Source organism: Pelophylax lessonae, assembly GCF_965119305.1.
Source record: "Pelophylax lessonae genome assembly, chromosome: 8".
NCBI classification, from domain to species: domain Eukaryota; kingdom Metazoa; phylum Chordata; class Amphibia; order Anura; family Ranidae; genus Pelophylax; species Pelophylax lessonae.
This window is the reverse complement of record NC_138775.1, coordinates 271,729,315-271,745,238: the sequence shown is the minus strand read 5'-3', so window position 1 is coordinate 271,745,238 and position 15,924 is coordinate 271,729,315. Positions and strand designations below refer to the sequence as shown.

Here is a 15,924-nt window from a genome sequence, read left to right as displayed (position 1 = left end):
TGGCCCCAATGTTGGCACTACTGCGCCAAAGAGGCATATCAATTCTAGGTTACCTAGACGATCTCCTGCTTCATGCAGAGTCTCCTCAGACCCTGCTACAAAACATAGAAATTACTATAATTTCTTTACAGGAATTCGGGTGGCTGGTGAACCAGCAAAAGTCATTTCTGGTTCCCACCCAGAGGCTCGAATATCTGGGTCTAATTCTAGACACAGTCAGGACAAGAGTTTTCCTTCCGGTAGGGAAACTCCGAAAGATTCAATCAGCAGTCCAGTTGTTACTATCCAACAGCTGGTCTTCCCTTCGGACTTGCATGAGGGTTCTGGGGTTGATGGTGGCTTCCTTCGAAGCAGTCCCATTTGCCCAGTCCCATACCCGAATTCTTCAGCAAGAGATTCTTCTCAGATGGAATCGGAATCCGGAGTCCCTGGACTATCGGATCCAATTGAGCAAACAGACCAGAGAGTCTCTGGTCTGGTGGCTTCGGTCTCCGATGCTCAGCCAGGGAAAGTCATTTCTGCCAATATATTGGACGATAGTGACCACGGATGCCAGCCTATCTGGATGGGGAGGAATTCTCGGTCAGTTATCCGTTCAGGGACTTTGGTCCCCGGAAGAATCCAGGTTACCGATAAATGTATTGGAACTGAGAGCGATCAGACTTTGTCTGATTCACTGGACCGAGCAGCTCCAGGGCAGCCCGGTTCGGATCCAGTTGGACAACGCCACGGCCGTGGCTTATGTCAATCACCAGGGGGGCACCAAGAGTGTCCGAGCGGCCAAAGAAGTGGCTTGCATTCTTCGCTGGGCGGAACGATTTGTTCCAGCTATCTCTGCGGTGTTCATTCCGGGGGTGGAAAATTGGCAGGCAGATTATGTCAGCCGTCAGACTCCGGATCAGGGGGAATGGTCCCTCCATCCAGAAGTTTTCCACCAGTTGTGCCTACGTTGGGGCACCCCGGATGTGTATCTGTTGGCATCACGATTCAACAGAAAAGTACAGAGATTCGTGGCTTGCTCCCGCGATCCTCTAGCAGAGACCGCAGACGCACTGGTCACCCCGTGGGGGCAATACCAGCTAATGTATGCCTTCCCTCCTCTTGGGTTACTGCCAAGACTTCTTCGCAGGATAGAGGAGGAAGGAATTCCAGTAATCCTGGCAGCTCCGGACTGGCCTCGTCGAGCTTGATACGCCGACTTGGTCAGACTGGTGGCGGACGTCCCGTGGAGACTTCCTCTCAGGGAGGATCTACTGTCTCAGGGACCGATCTTCCATCCTGCTTTACGTTTGCTGGTTTTAAACGGCCTGGTTATTGAGACCCAGGTGCTGAAGGACAAGGGATTGTCAGCTTCAGTTATTCCTACTCTAGTTAAAACAAGGAAAGCGACTTCCAGAAAGATTATCATCGTACATGGAAGTCTTATATTGTGTGGTGTGAATCCCTTGGGTTCCATCTACATCTTTATTCGGTAGCCCGAATATTGGCTTTTCTGCAACAGGGAGTTGAGCAGAAGCTGGCCTTGAGTGTTATCAAGGGTCTGGTTTCAGCATTTGCTATCTTCTTTCAGAAGCCTTTGTCTACTCATTCCTTGGTGCGGAATTTCATCCAGGGGGTGCGACACCTGGCTCCGCCAGTGCACGCGCCGTTACCATCCTGGGATCTTAATTTGGTGCTGTCGGTTCTTCAGACACCTCCCTTTGAAAATATCAGGGAGATTCCCTTGCTTACTTTATCCCAGAAGGTGGTCTTCTTGGTGGCTATCACTTCTGCACGCAGGGTGTCAGAACTGGCTGCATTATCCTGTTGTTCCCCAGATCTGGTGGTTCATAGGGATAAGGTTGTTCTTCATCCGAATCCATCCTTCCTTCCTAAGGTGGTTTCAAAGTTTCATTGAATGAGGACAGTGTATTGTCCTTCCTATGTCCTTAGCCCAATCATCCTCGAGAATTTGCATGGCATTCCTTGGATGTAGTTCGGGCGATCAGGATATATTTGAATACTACGGATTCAATTTGTAAGACGGATTCACAGTTTGTGATCACGGATGGCCCTAAGAAGGGGTTGCCTGTTCTGCTGCGACCATCTTTAGATGGATCAGACAGACGGTGGTATAGGCTTATTTTATCTAAGGGTCGGGATCCCCCGTTCCCTGTTAAGGCGCATTCTACTCGGGCGCTTAGAGTTTCCTGGACCCTCCGCCATCAGGTGTCAGTGGTTCAGGTTTTCAAGGCGACTGTTTAGTCGTCGGTTCATACCTTTACAATATTGTATAAGGTTTATGTGATGGCATCGTCAGATGCCTCTTCTGGCCGCAAGGTTCCTGCAGGCCACTGTTTGAGGAGACTGTTGGTCTACCTCGAGGATTTGTGGGGTAGGTCTCATCTGTTTACTCGATGAGTCCTTTGATACTTCTGGTTGGCTCCGGTTGGGCCTTCTAGTTTGGATTTTGATTTCGGTCAATCCCACCCCTCATTTGTGGCACTGCTTCTGGACGTCCCAGTTCTTGTGAATCAAGAAGACTACGTCTGTCAATGAGCGACAGAGAAAATCGGATTTTTGTAAGATCTTACCGTAAAATCCTTTTCTCTTAAGCTCATTGACAGACGTAGTACCCGCCCCTCTATCATTGAGTTGGGTTGGGTTAAATTCTCTGTTGCTGCTTTGGGACAGAACTGATTCTCTGTAGCAGACAGGAAGAGGATATACCCTCTGGGACTGCCCCTAGGGTGGAGCCAGAACGTTTTTTCTTTCTGCCTAGTCCTACTCCTGTAGAGGGCAGCATAACCCAGTTCTTGTGAATCAAGAAGACTACGTCTGTCAATGAGCTTAAGAGAAAAGGATTTTACGGTAAGATCTTACAAAAATCCGATTTTTGTGTGGCCACCATTATTTTCCAGTACTGCCTTACCCCTCTTGGGCATTGAGTTCACCAGAGCTTCACAGGTTGCCACTGAAGTCCTCTTCCATTCCTCCATGACGACATCACGGAGCTGGTGGATGTTGGAGACCTTTCGCTCCTCCACCTTCCGTTTGAGGATGCCCCACAGATGCTCAATATAGTTTAGCTCTGGGGACATGCGTGGCCAGTCCATCACCTTTACCTTCAGCTACTTTAGCAAGGCAGTGGAGGTGTGTTTGGGGTCGTTATCATGTTGGAATACTGCCCTGCAGCCCAGTCTCCGAAGGGAGGGGATCATGCTCTGCTTCAGTATGTCACAGTACATGTTGGCATTCATGGTTTCCTTAATGAACTGTAGCTCCCCAGTGCTGGCAGCACTCAGCAAGGCCCCAGACCATGACATTCCTACTGTAGGCAAGACATACTTCTCTTTGTACTCCTCACCTGGTTGCCCCCACACACGCTTGACACCATCGAAACCAAATACGTTTATCTTGGTCTCATCAGACCACAGGAAATGGTTCCAGTAATCCATGTCTTTATTCTGCTTGTCTTCAGCAAATTGTTTGCAGACTTTCTTGTGCATCATCTTTAGAAGAAGCTTCCTTCTGGGACGACAGCCATGCAGACCAATTTGATGCAGTGTGTGGCGTATGGTCTGAGCACTGACAGGCTGACCCCCCACCCCTTCAACCTCTGCAGCAGTGCTGGCAGCACTCATATGTCTATTTCCCAAAGACAACCTCTGGATATGACGCTGAGCATGTGCACTCAACTTCGTTGGTCAACCATAGTGGGCCTGTTCTAAGTGGAACCTGTCCTGCTAAACTGCTGTATGGTATTGGCCACCGTGCTTTTTTTTTTTTTCTGATTCTCAGAGAGTTCTTTGCCATGTTGAACTTCCAGAAACCAGTATGAGAGAGTGAGAGTGATAACACCAAATTTAACACATCTCCTCCCCATTCACACCTTGTAACACTAACGAGCCACATGACACCGGGAGGGAAAATGGCTAATTGGGCCCAATTTGGACATTTTCACTTAGGGGTGTACTCACTTGTTGCCAACGGTTTAGACATTAATTGTTAATACCAATAATCATCATCATAATGATAAACATAATAATGCTCATTAGTAGTAGTAGTAGGATTATTATTTTTATACAGGTAAGGATTTAAAGCAGAGTTCCACCCAAAAGTGGAACTTCCGCTCATCTGCTTCCTCCCCCTCTCTGGTGCCACATTTGGAACCTTTCAGGGGGGAGGGGGGAACGGGTACTTGTTTTTGACAGGTACCCTTCCCTATTTTCGGGAGACAGCACTGCGGCGCTGTCCCTCTGAAGTTTCGTCCTCCTCTTCCTTCCCTCGCCGCTGAGCCAATTAGAATGCGCAGTGCACTGAGCATGCATGCTCAGTGCACTTCGCGCATGTGCAGTAGGGAACTGGCTGTGAATCTGAAAGGCTTCATTGCCGGTTTCCATAGAATGAATGGCGGCGGCAGCATCTGATAGCCAATCCGAAAATCAGCTGGGGTGCTGACATCGCGGGCTCCCTGGACAGGTAAGTGTTTATTTATTAAAATTCAGCAGCTACAATATTTGTAGCTGCTGACTTTTATTTATTTATTTATTTTAAACAGCTGGAACACCGCTTTAAAGATTTTTTCATTTGTTATTATAACAAGGGGATAGATGGCCACAATGGTGTGTAAGGGTTTACGTGTTCGCTGTAGGTTTACGTTCAGGGTTACGTTCAAGTGCAAATGTATGAGACACCCCTTACCCTTGCTCATTATTCAGTGCTTATGAATTGTTAAAATACCTGTTTAGAAGTAACTAAAAAAATATGTCTCTGTCATTACAGGTCAATGAGCAAGCTAACCCAGCTGGAGAGACTTGACCTGGGCAATAATGAATTCAGTGAGCTGGTAAGGAGACAAATGTGACCACATACTAGAGTCTTATTAGAACAATTATTTTCTAACAGTGAGTCTACAGTATAGAATGGGTGGACAGATAGAGGGGAATTATTCAAACTGGAGCAGCCAGAATCTGGAGCAGTTATGCATGGCAACCAATCGGCTTCCATCTTTCATTTTCTTATTAAATGTGTTTATTATTTCTTAAATATAACAAAGATTGACAAATTGAGTACATACAAGGATGGTGGTACAATAATTCAAATAGCAATGAAGCTAATCATATCGATTTATGAATAGGATGGGTATATAAAAATGTAAAAATGTAATGCGTAGAGCAACAAATAAAGCAATAAAGTATTACATCGAAAGCATTAGAAAATTCCATCAGAAGGAAAAATAGATATATATTAAAAACAGGAGAGATAATGTGTTTATAAATACCAGCGGCGGCCCGTCCTTTTTGGGGCGCAGGGGCGCCGCCCCCCTATCCATGCGTCCGGCCACCTAATCTACATGCAGGGCGCCGGATGCATGGATTCCAATGGGGTTTTTTTTTTTTTTGAAACATGTGATTAGAGCCAGAGGCTCTAATAGGCTTCAAAAAAGGATGGGCTCGGGTGCAGAGCATTGCACCCGAGCCCACCCAGTTGTGTGAAAATAGCGAATGAATATTAGCTATTGTCACACGGATTCTCCTCCTTGCCAATCAGGAAGCGGGTCCTTAGACCCGTTTACCGATTAGCCAAAAGGCTGCCTGCCTTCCCTCCATCCAAATGTCCAGGGTGAGTGAGCTGGCGACCGGGGGGGAGGGGGGTGTGATGTGCGGGCTGGTGTGGTCCGGGCGGGGGTATGGTGTGGTCCGTCTGCCGCCTCCACGGCCCATGGAGCACCAGCCGCCACTGATAAATACCGCACAATAATAAAGGAAAGGGAGAAAACAAAAAATAGAGTTGCTAGAGAGAAGAGGGTAGAAGAAAAGGGGGAGGGAATGGGAGGGGGGTTACAAGTGTTAATGCGATCTCAAATTAATAGAAAGTATAGTCAAGGCAACTAGAGTAAAATTACAAAGGCAGTAATAGTGTGTCATCAAAGTCTGGAGGTAAACAATGCTCAGGGGAGGACAAGGGCAGGGGGGTAAAATGCCCCCCGGGCTGCTCTGATTGCCCCGTAGAAAGGCTGCAACGCTTTTGCCACATACATGCCTAAAGGATTCCTGTTGAAGAGAAGTAAAAAGTCCCTGCTGCTGACCGACTGAGTGCGGGATGAAGACAAGGAGAGAGCGCAGGCCTCCCCCCCCAGCATAGATGGTGTAAATTGTGTCTGAGCAGAGGCCGGTTCCATGCCCCACTGGAGACTCTCCTCCCCCAGGCAGCCCCGACCGAGCTGTCCCAGCTCCCCCCCAACTGCCCCCTGCTGGCCAAGTCGGGAATCTGGATTTGGCTGGTGAGTAGAGAGTACCTGGAGCGGAGCTTTAGCCTGGAATGGAGATCAGGAGGAGGCCGGGAAAAGGGAGAGTGGAAGGGGGGCCGAGTCACTGCATCATGTGCCTCTGGTTTGTACTTGCCCCCTAGGCTGATAGTTGCCAGTCAGCCCCTGGCAATGCTTAACCCAAGGAAGCCAGATTTTATCGAATTGACCATCTCGATCTCTTTCGATAGGTTCCATTTTAGTATGAATAAGAGCTTTATTAGTTCTGTGTATAGTTTCAGCTAGAATTAAATTTTGAGTTTGCCATACCTTAGCAATGTTTTTTTTTTTTGCGGCTGTTAGGAGCTGTAAAAGAAGGCGAAATTGATTCTGTTTAATCCTATCCAGTTTCAGGTTTAATAGTTCCGTAGCAGGATTGGGCTGTATAGGTCTATTAAAGATTTTGGAGTCAAAAACTGCCTTCCAGAATTTTTGGGCAATTGACCAATCCCACCAAATATGAAGTTGAGTGCCAGACTCTGAACACCCGCAAAAACAACATTCGATATTCTAGCGGGGGACCAAACAGTGGCGGCTGGTGCTCAAAATTTTTGGGGGGGCGCAAACAGAAAAACGTAATAGGCATTGCTTTGCGGCAAAAAACGATGTAAACAATTGCGTGACTTTGAGGTCGCAAAAGTGTGAAAGGGGCCTTTAGTAATTAAGGTATAGTGTGCCCCCTTTCAATGCAGAGAGACCAGCGTTATCCCCTTTCAATGCAGAGAGACCAGCGTGCCCTCTTTCAATGCACAGTGATCAGCGTGCCCCCTTTCAATGCACAGTGACCAGCATGCCCCCTTTCAATGCACAGTGACCAGCGTGCCCCCTTTCAATGCAGTGACCAGCGTACAGGCCCCCTTCAATGCACAGTGACCAGCGTGCCCCCTTTCAATGCAGTGACCAGCGTACATGCCCCCTTCAATGCAGTGACCAGCGTACATGCCCCCTTCAATGCAGTGACCAACATACATTCCCCCAATGCAGTGACCAGCATACATTCCCCCAGTGCAGTGACCAGCATACATGCCCCCATGCAGTGACCAGCGTACATGCCCCCAATGCAGTGACCAGCATACATGCCCCCAATGCAGTGACCAGCATACTGCAGTGACCAGCGTACATTCCCCCAATGCAGTGACCAGCGTACATGCCCCCAATGCAGTGACCAGCATACATGCCCCCAATGCAGTGACCAGCATACATGCCCCCAATGCAGAGATCAGTGTGCGTGCCCCCAATGCAGTGACCAGCATACATGCCCCCAATGCAGAGATCAGCGTGCGTGCCCCCAATGCAGTGACCAGCATACATTCCCCCAATGCAGAGATCAGCGTGCGTGTCCCCTTACTTACCCGGAGCGGCGGCGGGCGGCTTCTGCTCAGTCTCTGGGTGCCGGCTTCTCCTCGGTCTCGGCGGCGCGTCTCCTCGAGTCCTCCCGCTCCTGCCTCCTCCTTAGCCAATGGCATGGGGTTTGCCTTGCGGCCAATCAGGAAGCGCGTATCGGACGCGCTTCCTGATTGGCCAGGAGGAGGATCGGTGTGACAATAGCGACTTTTCATTCGCTATTATTACACAATGGGTGGGCTCGGGACGCACTGCTCTGCGCCCCGGGCCAACTATTTGCATCGCCCTATTAGAGCCTCTTGCTCTAATCAGGTGATGCCAAAATAAAAAAGAAACATTGAGCTCCATGCGTCCGTCGCCCCTGCATGCAGATTAGGGGGCCAGACGCATGGATGGGGGGGGGGGGGCGGCGCCCCTGCGCCCTCAATAGACCGGCCGCCACTGGGACCAAATACCAATGGGTTAGCACCTTAAAGTTAATTTTCAAAGATTAACTGAACAAGCTGACTATAGAAACCGATTGGTCACCTTGCACAACTGCTCCAAATTATGTCTGCTCTAGTTTTGATAAATCCCCCCCTATAGAGTTTAACCAGGAAACTGCAAAAAATTATGTGCTGTGTGCCATTTATTAGGGGTTTTTTTATAGTGAGGGAGAGATACTTCTATTCCAATTGGTCAGTCTCTGATTCCTGAAAGAGAAGGATGGTATAAAGAGTGATAGAACACAAAAGAGTCCAAGGAGACTTTGAACTGTGTTGCTGAATCTATCTTGGATACTGTATCCTTCACACAAACTTCAAATAAATTGATTTATCTATTTGTGCTATTTGAGTCCTTACGAGGTATATACAACATCCAAACCCTGATGAAGAGATGTTCAGACCATCGAAATGTGTTGGCTATTTTTTGCAGTTGCAGTTTCCTTGGTCTCTTTTATGATTTGGTGCAGTTAATGCCTTCTTTCTGTTTCTGGATTCTGGTTGTGATCCTTTCTGAGAAAAGCAGCTTCTCCAGGGCCATCAAGCCTTAGAAATTGTTTTGGCACTCTGCAGTATTGCACCACTGATTATTTGTTTTCCAAGTACCTCTCCAATACCATTTATAATCCCTGATTTCTGGCAGCCTTAATCACTTTATCTTCGGAGGATTTGGCTGCTCAATGACCAGGCCCTATTTTGCAATTCAGCACTGCGTGACTTTAACGGACAATTGCGCGGCCGTGTGACGCTGTACCCAAATAAAATTGACGTCCTTTTTGTCCCACAAATAGAGCTTTCTTTTGGTGGTATTTTATCACCTGTGCGATTTTTATTTTCTGCGCTATAAACAATATTTTTCACGTTTTTTTTATATGAAATTCTCAAAAAAAAAGTAAAAATCCAAATTTTTAACATTTTGGGGCCAATTTGTTTTCTGCTACATATTTTTGTTAAAAAAAAAAAAATAGCAGTAGGTGTATTTTGATTGGTTTGCGCAAAAGTTATTGCGTTTATTAACTACGGGAAAGATTTATGTTATTTTTATTGTTTTTTTTTATTTTTTACTAGTAATGGCAGCGATCTGCGATTTTTTGCGGGACTGCGACATTTCGGCGGACAGATCAGACCCCTAACTGACATTTTTGACACTTTTGGGGGTACCAGTGACATTACTACAGTAATCAATGACACTGGCAGGGAAGGGGTTAACAGTACTGGTGATCAAGGGGTTAAATGTGTCTCTAGGGGCGTGATTCTAACTGTCAGGGGGTGTGGCTTGTGGAGTCATCACAGAGACATGCGATCCTATATAGCAGGATCGCATAACCTCTGTGATCACTTCAGGGAGAATGACAGAATGACAGACAGCTGTGTTTACATCAGCCGTCCGTCCTTCTCTCTCAGCTGCGGGAGATCGCGAGTGGCTGGCGGCCATCGGAGCCGCCGGTCACACGCACTGGCTCCCCGGCTGACGAGCGGGGTGGGAGCGCGCCGCCGGCAGCACTCGCTCGCCCCCTAGAGTCTCCTGAGTGAGTGACATAGTACTACGTCGGTTTGCCCAGGAGCGGCTGCCTGCCGCAGTAAATCTGCGGTGGGCAGTCGTTAAGGGGTAAAGTGGTTGTAAACCCACCTTTATAACTTGTACCTATAGGTAAGCCCATAATAAGACTTACCTATAGATGCTGTAAATATCTCCTAAACTTGCACCGTTTAAGAGATATTTACATTGTATGCAGCCGATGACGTCATCGGCGCATGCGCTCTGAAGAAACGGTTTCTTTAGAGCCCTGTGCCGTGATGTCACGTGGCTCCGGCCAGTAATACAGCCGGAGTCCGCAGACCTGAAAGGAAGACGAGCGAATATGGATGTGTCCTTCAACTGGGACAGCGGGGGGTTCGTTTGTAGGTAAGTGTCACATAATGTGCTAGCACATTATGCATTTACTTTGCAGGGAAGAAAAAAAAAACAAAAAAATAAAACGTTAGACTTTACTTCCTCTTTTAAGTAGAGTTCTAGCTAAATCCTAACTACTCTTAAAGTGGTAGTAAAATTCTCTTTAAAAAAAAAAACAAAACAATTACCCTGCAAGGCAATGTCATCATGTGCTAGTATGCATTGCCTACTAGAACTTTATCAGATACTTACCTTAAAACGAAGCCCTCCAGCAGCTTGCTGTCACCACTGACAGGGCTTCAACCTTCACCCGGTCTTCCTTCCGGGTTCATGGGCTCCAGCTATCTGACTGGCCGAGCTGTGATGACATCACTCCTGCGCATGCGCATGGGAGTCACGGTTTACGACACAGACCTATGAAAGGAATTGCATGGTAAGCCATTCCTTCAGAGCGCATGCGCTGGTGACGACACAGGCTGCTGCCCCATGGATCTTTTACTTACAGTTAAGCTTTATCATAAGCCTACCCGTAGGTAAAAGTACTAGAAACAACTTTACTACCATGTTAAAAATGCTCCCTCTCCTCTCCGAAACACCTATGCTGATTAACCTGTGTAAAAAAAATGTATATACTTACCTATTGCAGCCGCAGCTTCCCTGTGTCAGCCAGCGGTGGCTGCAGGGGAGAGGAGGGAGTTCTGAAAACAGCTGAGACATGGGAGCCAATGGGTGACGTCACAGCTCCAGGATTTACCAGCCATTGTAGCGTGCCCTCTCTTCTCCCCTGCAGCCGCGTCTAGCTGACACAGGGGATCACGTGACCGGACTGAAGCGGGCTAAAAATAGGTAAGCATATACATCTTTTTTACATAGGTTAGTCAGCATAGGTGATAGGAAGGAGAAGGGAGCATTTTTAGGACTAGTTAGGTTTGTACTGGAATTTTAAGCTGGCCATACATTCAGGCCTGATCTTCTGAAATGTAAAGTGGTTCTAAGGCCATAAGTTTTTTTTTTTTTACCCTAACGTGTTACCTGCAATTGCCTTTATAGTAAAAAAAAAGCCTACATATCATCTGTCACATTTGAAACGTGTTCCTGAAGAAGTGGTGTGACCTCGAAATGCGTAGACTCATTAAGTGACACAAGTTATTTGTCTTCAATGTGGCTTGAATGATTTTGATATTTTGTAATTATTGATATATGAGACATTGGGGTTGATTTACTAAGGGCAAATAGACTGCGCACTTTTCAATGTGCAGTAGCACTCTGCAAGTGCTGTTGCTCAAGAACTTATTAAATTAGGTAAAGCTTCACTTTGCAAAGAGTACCCAATCACATATAAGGAAAATTTTAAAAACAGCATTTTTGCTTGCAGATGATTGGACGATGGACGTCAGCAGAACTTCTGCTCATTTATTAAAGCGTAACTCCACTTTTGTTCCGACAAAAACATTCCCTTCTGGGTGATCTCTGTACATTACAAGGATTTTAACAAACTTTGTTGCAGATTCCTACCTTTTGTTATTCAGAAAAAATCATTGTTTATTCCTCTGCGCTAAGTGGGCCTAATGGGAGTGGATTTATAATTATCTATCAGATGTGGCAGCTGCAGGGCTCTAATGAGGAAATCTGCTGGGCCTGCATCCCTTTAGACGTGTTCCTATTGGGAGTATCTCACCAAAAATGACATTTTTGTTGCAGGGGATGCCAAAAATCTGACTTATATCTTAGTGCAGACTTCTGGGAAAATTGGTGAGCCAATCACACAAGCAGGAAATTATGTTTCTGGGGTGTGGTCAGTATACATTAGAACGCCTCCCGGCGGCCATATTGTATTGCATTTTCAGAAAACTACAACAGCTGCAGATTGAAAAGGAAAGATTATTTTTAATAACAGTCAATTACAATATTGATTTGTGTTTCTTTCTTTGCTGATTTTTTTTCCCCAGGAAAGTGGAGTTACCCTTTAAGCATCGAAGCAACCGCACTTGCAAAGTGCACAGTCTATTTCCCCATTAGTAGATCAACCCCATTGTTTTTAATGTGCAACAGAAAAATTGTATTTTAATGCATAGTTATAAAAATAGCACAGCGCTAAAACGTATACAAATGTGATAATTGAATCAACTTAAATTGATAATTAGAATACAATAAATAAATTAAATTTTTTTAAAAAGTTCATCACAGTCCATGACAGACAATCCAGAGAAGCCAGTATTCCCAGAAAGGAGCCAGAAGTTCGGACAGGGAGATAAGGGTGACTGAAAGGTTAATAAAAAACACTTCACACCCCAGGTGATACAAGGATCTCCTTACCAGAATATATGGACCACTAATTTATAGGTGGTCATAAAGGCATTCCATCCAACTTTAGGGGAACACGGTCATACTCTCCAAATAAACCGCCAGGACACATCAATAGGAACAAAAAAATCCACAAGTATTCCAGATCACCATAGGCAGACAGTCACCTATCGTAATGAAAAGTAAGAACTCCAATAGTGCATTAAAAGATTAAAAGCACAAGCCCGGCTGCCAGGAGGGGAGTCCTTCAATCAGAGCCAGGGAACGTGATGCCGTCACGGCCGCTGACCACGCCCTACATGTTTCGTCATAAATGACGTCTTCCGGGGGTTGGTCTAATGTATTTGAATTATCAATTTAGGTTGAATTCATTATCACATTTGTATATGTTTTAGCACTGCACTATTTTTATACGGATTTATTGCTGGAAGCTTGTATTTTTCCAGGTGCTAGCTGCTCCCCTCATTAGCACAGTGTTGCTTTCTTGTTTATAATGTATAGTTATGTTAGTCTTGATACCGGTCGGTATCCTTGAACACCCCTTGTCCATATATATTCCTTTGTAGACCAGGGACAAACAAACAAGGATGGAGCCACTCAAAAAGTCCAAAATACATTTATTGGTATCACCTGATACAGAGAAAATCCACCTGCTCCTCTTACACGTTTCACATTACCCTTAGTCATTGTTTAAGCTCCTGAGTCTATGGCTAAGATCTTGAGGGAGTGAAACGCGTAAAAAGAGCAGGTGCACTTTCTCTGTTTCAGATGATACCAATAAATGCATTGTGGCATTTTTGAAGTTTAGGGGCTCCATCCTTATTTTTTTGCCTCTGATATTACCGGATCATGGACCATTTTGTAGCTTGCATCCTTTGGTTTGGGTAAGTGGTGAGGGGAGCCTTGTGGCAGAGAAGTTGGGACTATTTGCAATGTATCTAGACCGGTGCCTTCCCGAACTTTGAATGTTTCCACATGTCCCTCACTGTTAAAGGCATGAGGAACCCATACAGAGTTACACTGAAACCACAGAAAGTTTTGCAGATTCAAAATTATATTTTATATTATGGGGCCACTGCAGACATAAACTGCGCTCAGTGGAGCCGTTCTACCAACATTCCATATTGCGTTCATTTCCCAACGCACGCTCAGTGAATAAACAGATCTGGTTGCTACTGCGGGGCAGGCAAGTGTGTGATGTGTTTATTAGACGGTGCTGTAATAACGGATGAAATAAGCCCGCTTTGTCATCTCTTTGCAGCCGGAGGGTCTGGAGCAGATACAGCATCTGAAGGAACTGTGGATCGACAATAACTCACTCCAGAAGCTGCCTGGGGTAATCATTTTACACCGCGCTTTACTTTTCCATGCTACACAGATTTGCCACTCAATATTTTGTTTAAAATCCGTGTCTACAATATAAATACAAAATCCCTGCTTGGCCAGCTCAGGACAAACCCGGCGCTGTAAGCAGCTGACACAGAGTAATCTTCTGCTGCATCTTCAGTGGGCCCGCGGATTAACTTTTTGACCTAATTTCCACATTGTGGAAGTAAATGGCTCTTGGTGAAAAGGAAAGGTTCACTGTTATTAGGAGCTCTCTGTGCTATTATGGCGCTGCTCCTCCGTGCATGTTCTGCTTCAATCAGCCGGGCGCCAGAAAACCACTTCAATGCTGAAAATGTACTCGGGGGTCAGAAAACCTAGAATTGTCTTTTGTCTATCTATCTATCTATCTATCTATCTATCTATCTATCTATCTATCTATCTATCTATCTATCTATCTATCTATCTATCTATCTATCTATCTATCTATCTATCTATCTATCTATCTATCTATCTATCTTTATTTATTCATTTCAGGTACTTATTTAGCACAGTGAAATTACACAGCATTTTATATACAACATATATATATATTGTACACGTACATCAGTCCCTGCAATCAAGGAACTTACAATCTAAGGTCCCTATCTCACATTCATACATACACATACTAGGGCAAATTAATTTGTTTCTATCGTTCCCTCTCTCTCTTTTAGCCTATTTTCTTTTCTCTCTATCTTCATATCTCTTTCTCTCTCTGTCTTTTCTCTCTCTCTTTCCCTCTCTCCTCTTTCTCCCTCTCTTTGTTCTCTTTCTTTTCTCTCTCTCTCTCTCTCTCTCTCTCTCTCTCTTTCCCTCTCTCTCTTAGCCTATCTTCATTTCTCTCTATTTTCCTCTCTCTCTTTCTTTCTTCTCTCTCTTTCTATCTCCCACTCTTTCTCACTCCCTCTCTTTCTAACTTTTCTCTCTCTTTTAATCTATCTTGCTTCCTCTCTATCTTCATCTCTCTCTCTCTCTCCCTCTCCATCTTCATATCTCTCTCTCTTCCTCTCTCTGTTCCTCTCTCTGTTTGTATCTTCTCTCTCTCTCTCTCTCTCTCTCTCTCTCTCTCTTTCTCCCTCTCTATCTTCATATTTCTCACTCTCTCTCTTTCTCTCACTCTCTCTGTTTGTATCCCATCTCTCTCTCTCTCCCCCTCTCCCTCTCCCTCTCTCACCCCCTTTGAGGTCCCATTCACACCTGAGCATTTTGTAACTTGAAGTTCCAAAATGCTCAACATATCAAATCCTATGGTTTTCAATTGTGCCTGTTCACACCAGAGTGCAGTGTCACCTGAAGCTTGTAGCTGTACAGTCACATCAGTCCCTGCCCTCAAGGAGCTTACAATCAAAGGTCCCTATCTCACATTCATACATACACATACTAGGGCCAATGTATTCTATCTTTCCCTCTCTCTCTTTTAGCCTATTTTATTTTTTTTTATATCTCTTTCTCTCTTTTTTTTCTTCTCTCTCTCTCTCTCTGCCTATCTTAATTTCTCTCTTTTTTCCTCTCTTTCTTTATTCTTTCTTTTTCTATCTCCTACTCTTTCTCACTCTCTCTCGCTCTCTCTCTTTCTATCTTCTCTCTCTTTTAGTCTATCTTGCTTCCTCTCTATCTTCATCTCTCTCTCTGTTTCTATCTTCCTTTCTCTCTTCCCCCTCTCTCTCTCTCTCTTTGTATCTTCTCTCTCTCTTTCCCTTTTCTCTCTCTCTCTCTCTTTGTATCTTCTCTCTCTCTTTCCCTTTTCTCTCTCTTTGTATCTTCTCTCTCTCTTTCCCTTTTCTCTCTCTCTCTTTGTATCTTCTCTCTCTCTTTCTCTTTTCTCTCTCTCTCTCTTTGTATCTTCTCTCTCTCTCTCTCTCTCTCTTTCTCTCTTCTCTCTCTCTTTTTACCTCCCTCTCTCTCTTTGTATGTTCTCTCTCTCTCTCTTCCTCTCTTCTCTCTTTCCCTCCCTCTCTCTCTTTGTATCTTCTCTCTCTCTTTCCCTTTTCTCTCTTTGTATCTTCTCTCTCTCTTTGTATGTTCTCTCTCTCTTTCTCTTTTCTCTCTCTCTCTCTTTGTATCTTCTCTCTCTCTCTCGCTCCCTCTCTCTTTTTCCCTCCCTCCCTCTCTTTTTCTCTCTCTCTTCCTCTCTCCTCTCTTTCCCTCCCTCTCTCCCTTTGTATCTTCTCTCTCTCTTTTTCTCTCTTCTCTCTCTCTTTTTCCCTCCCTCTCTCTCTTTGTATGTTCTCTCTCTCTCTTCT

General features: G+C 45.3%; 1 protein-coding gene across 6 annotated transcripts in view; it reads left to right on the top strand.

The window, feature by feature from the left end:
* The window catches only part of LRRC7 (leucine rich repeat containing 7), a 597,872-nt gene that overhangs the window by 377,906 nt on the left and 204,042 nt on the right, over positions 1-15,924 (top strand). For all 6 annotated transcript variants that reach the window (XR_014225588.1, XM_082265612.1, XM_082265611.1 and 3 more), the window contains exons 8-9: positions 4,765-4,828; positions 13,575-13,649. Coding sequence is in view for 5 of the 6 variants with exons in the window: in XM_082265612.1 (XP_082121738.1) it covers positions 4,765-4,828; positions 13,575-13,649 (139 nt within the window). In the remaining variant the exon portion in view is untranslated. The remainder of the gene's footprint in view (positions 1-4,764; positions 4,829-13,574; positions 13,650-15,924) is intronic.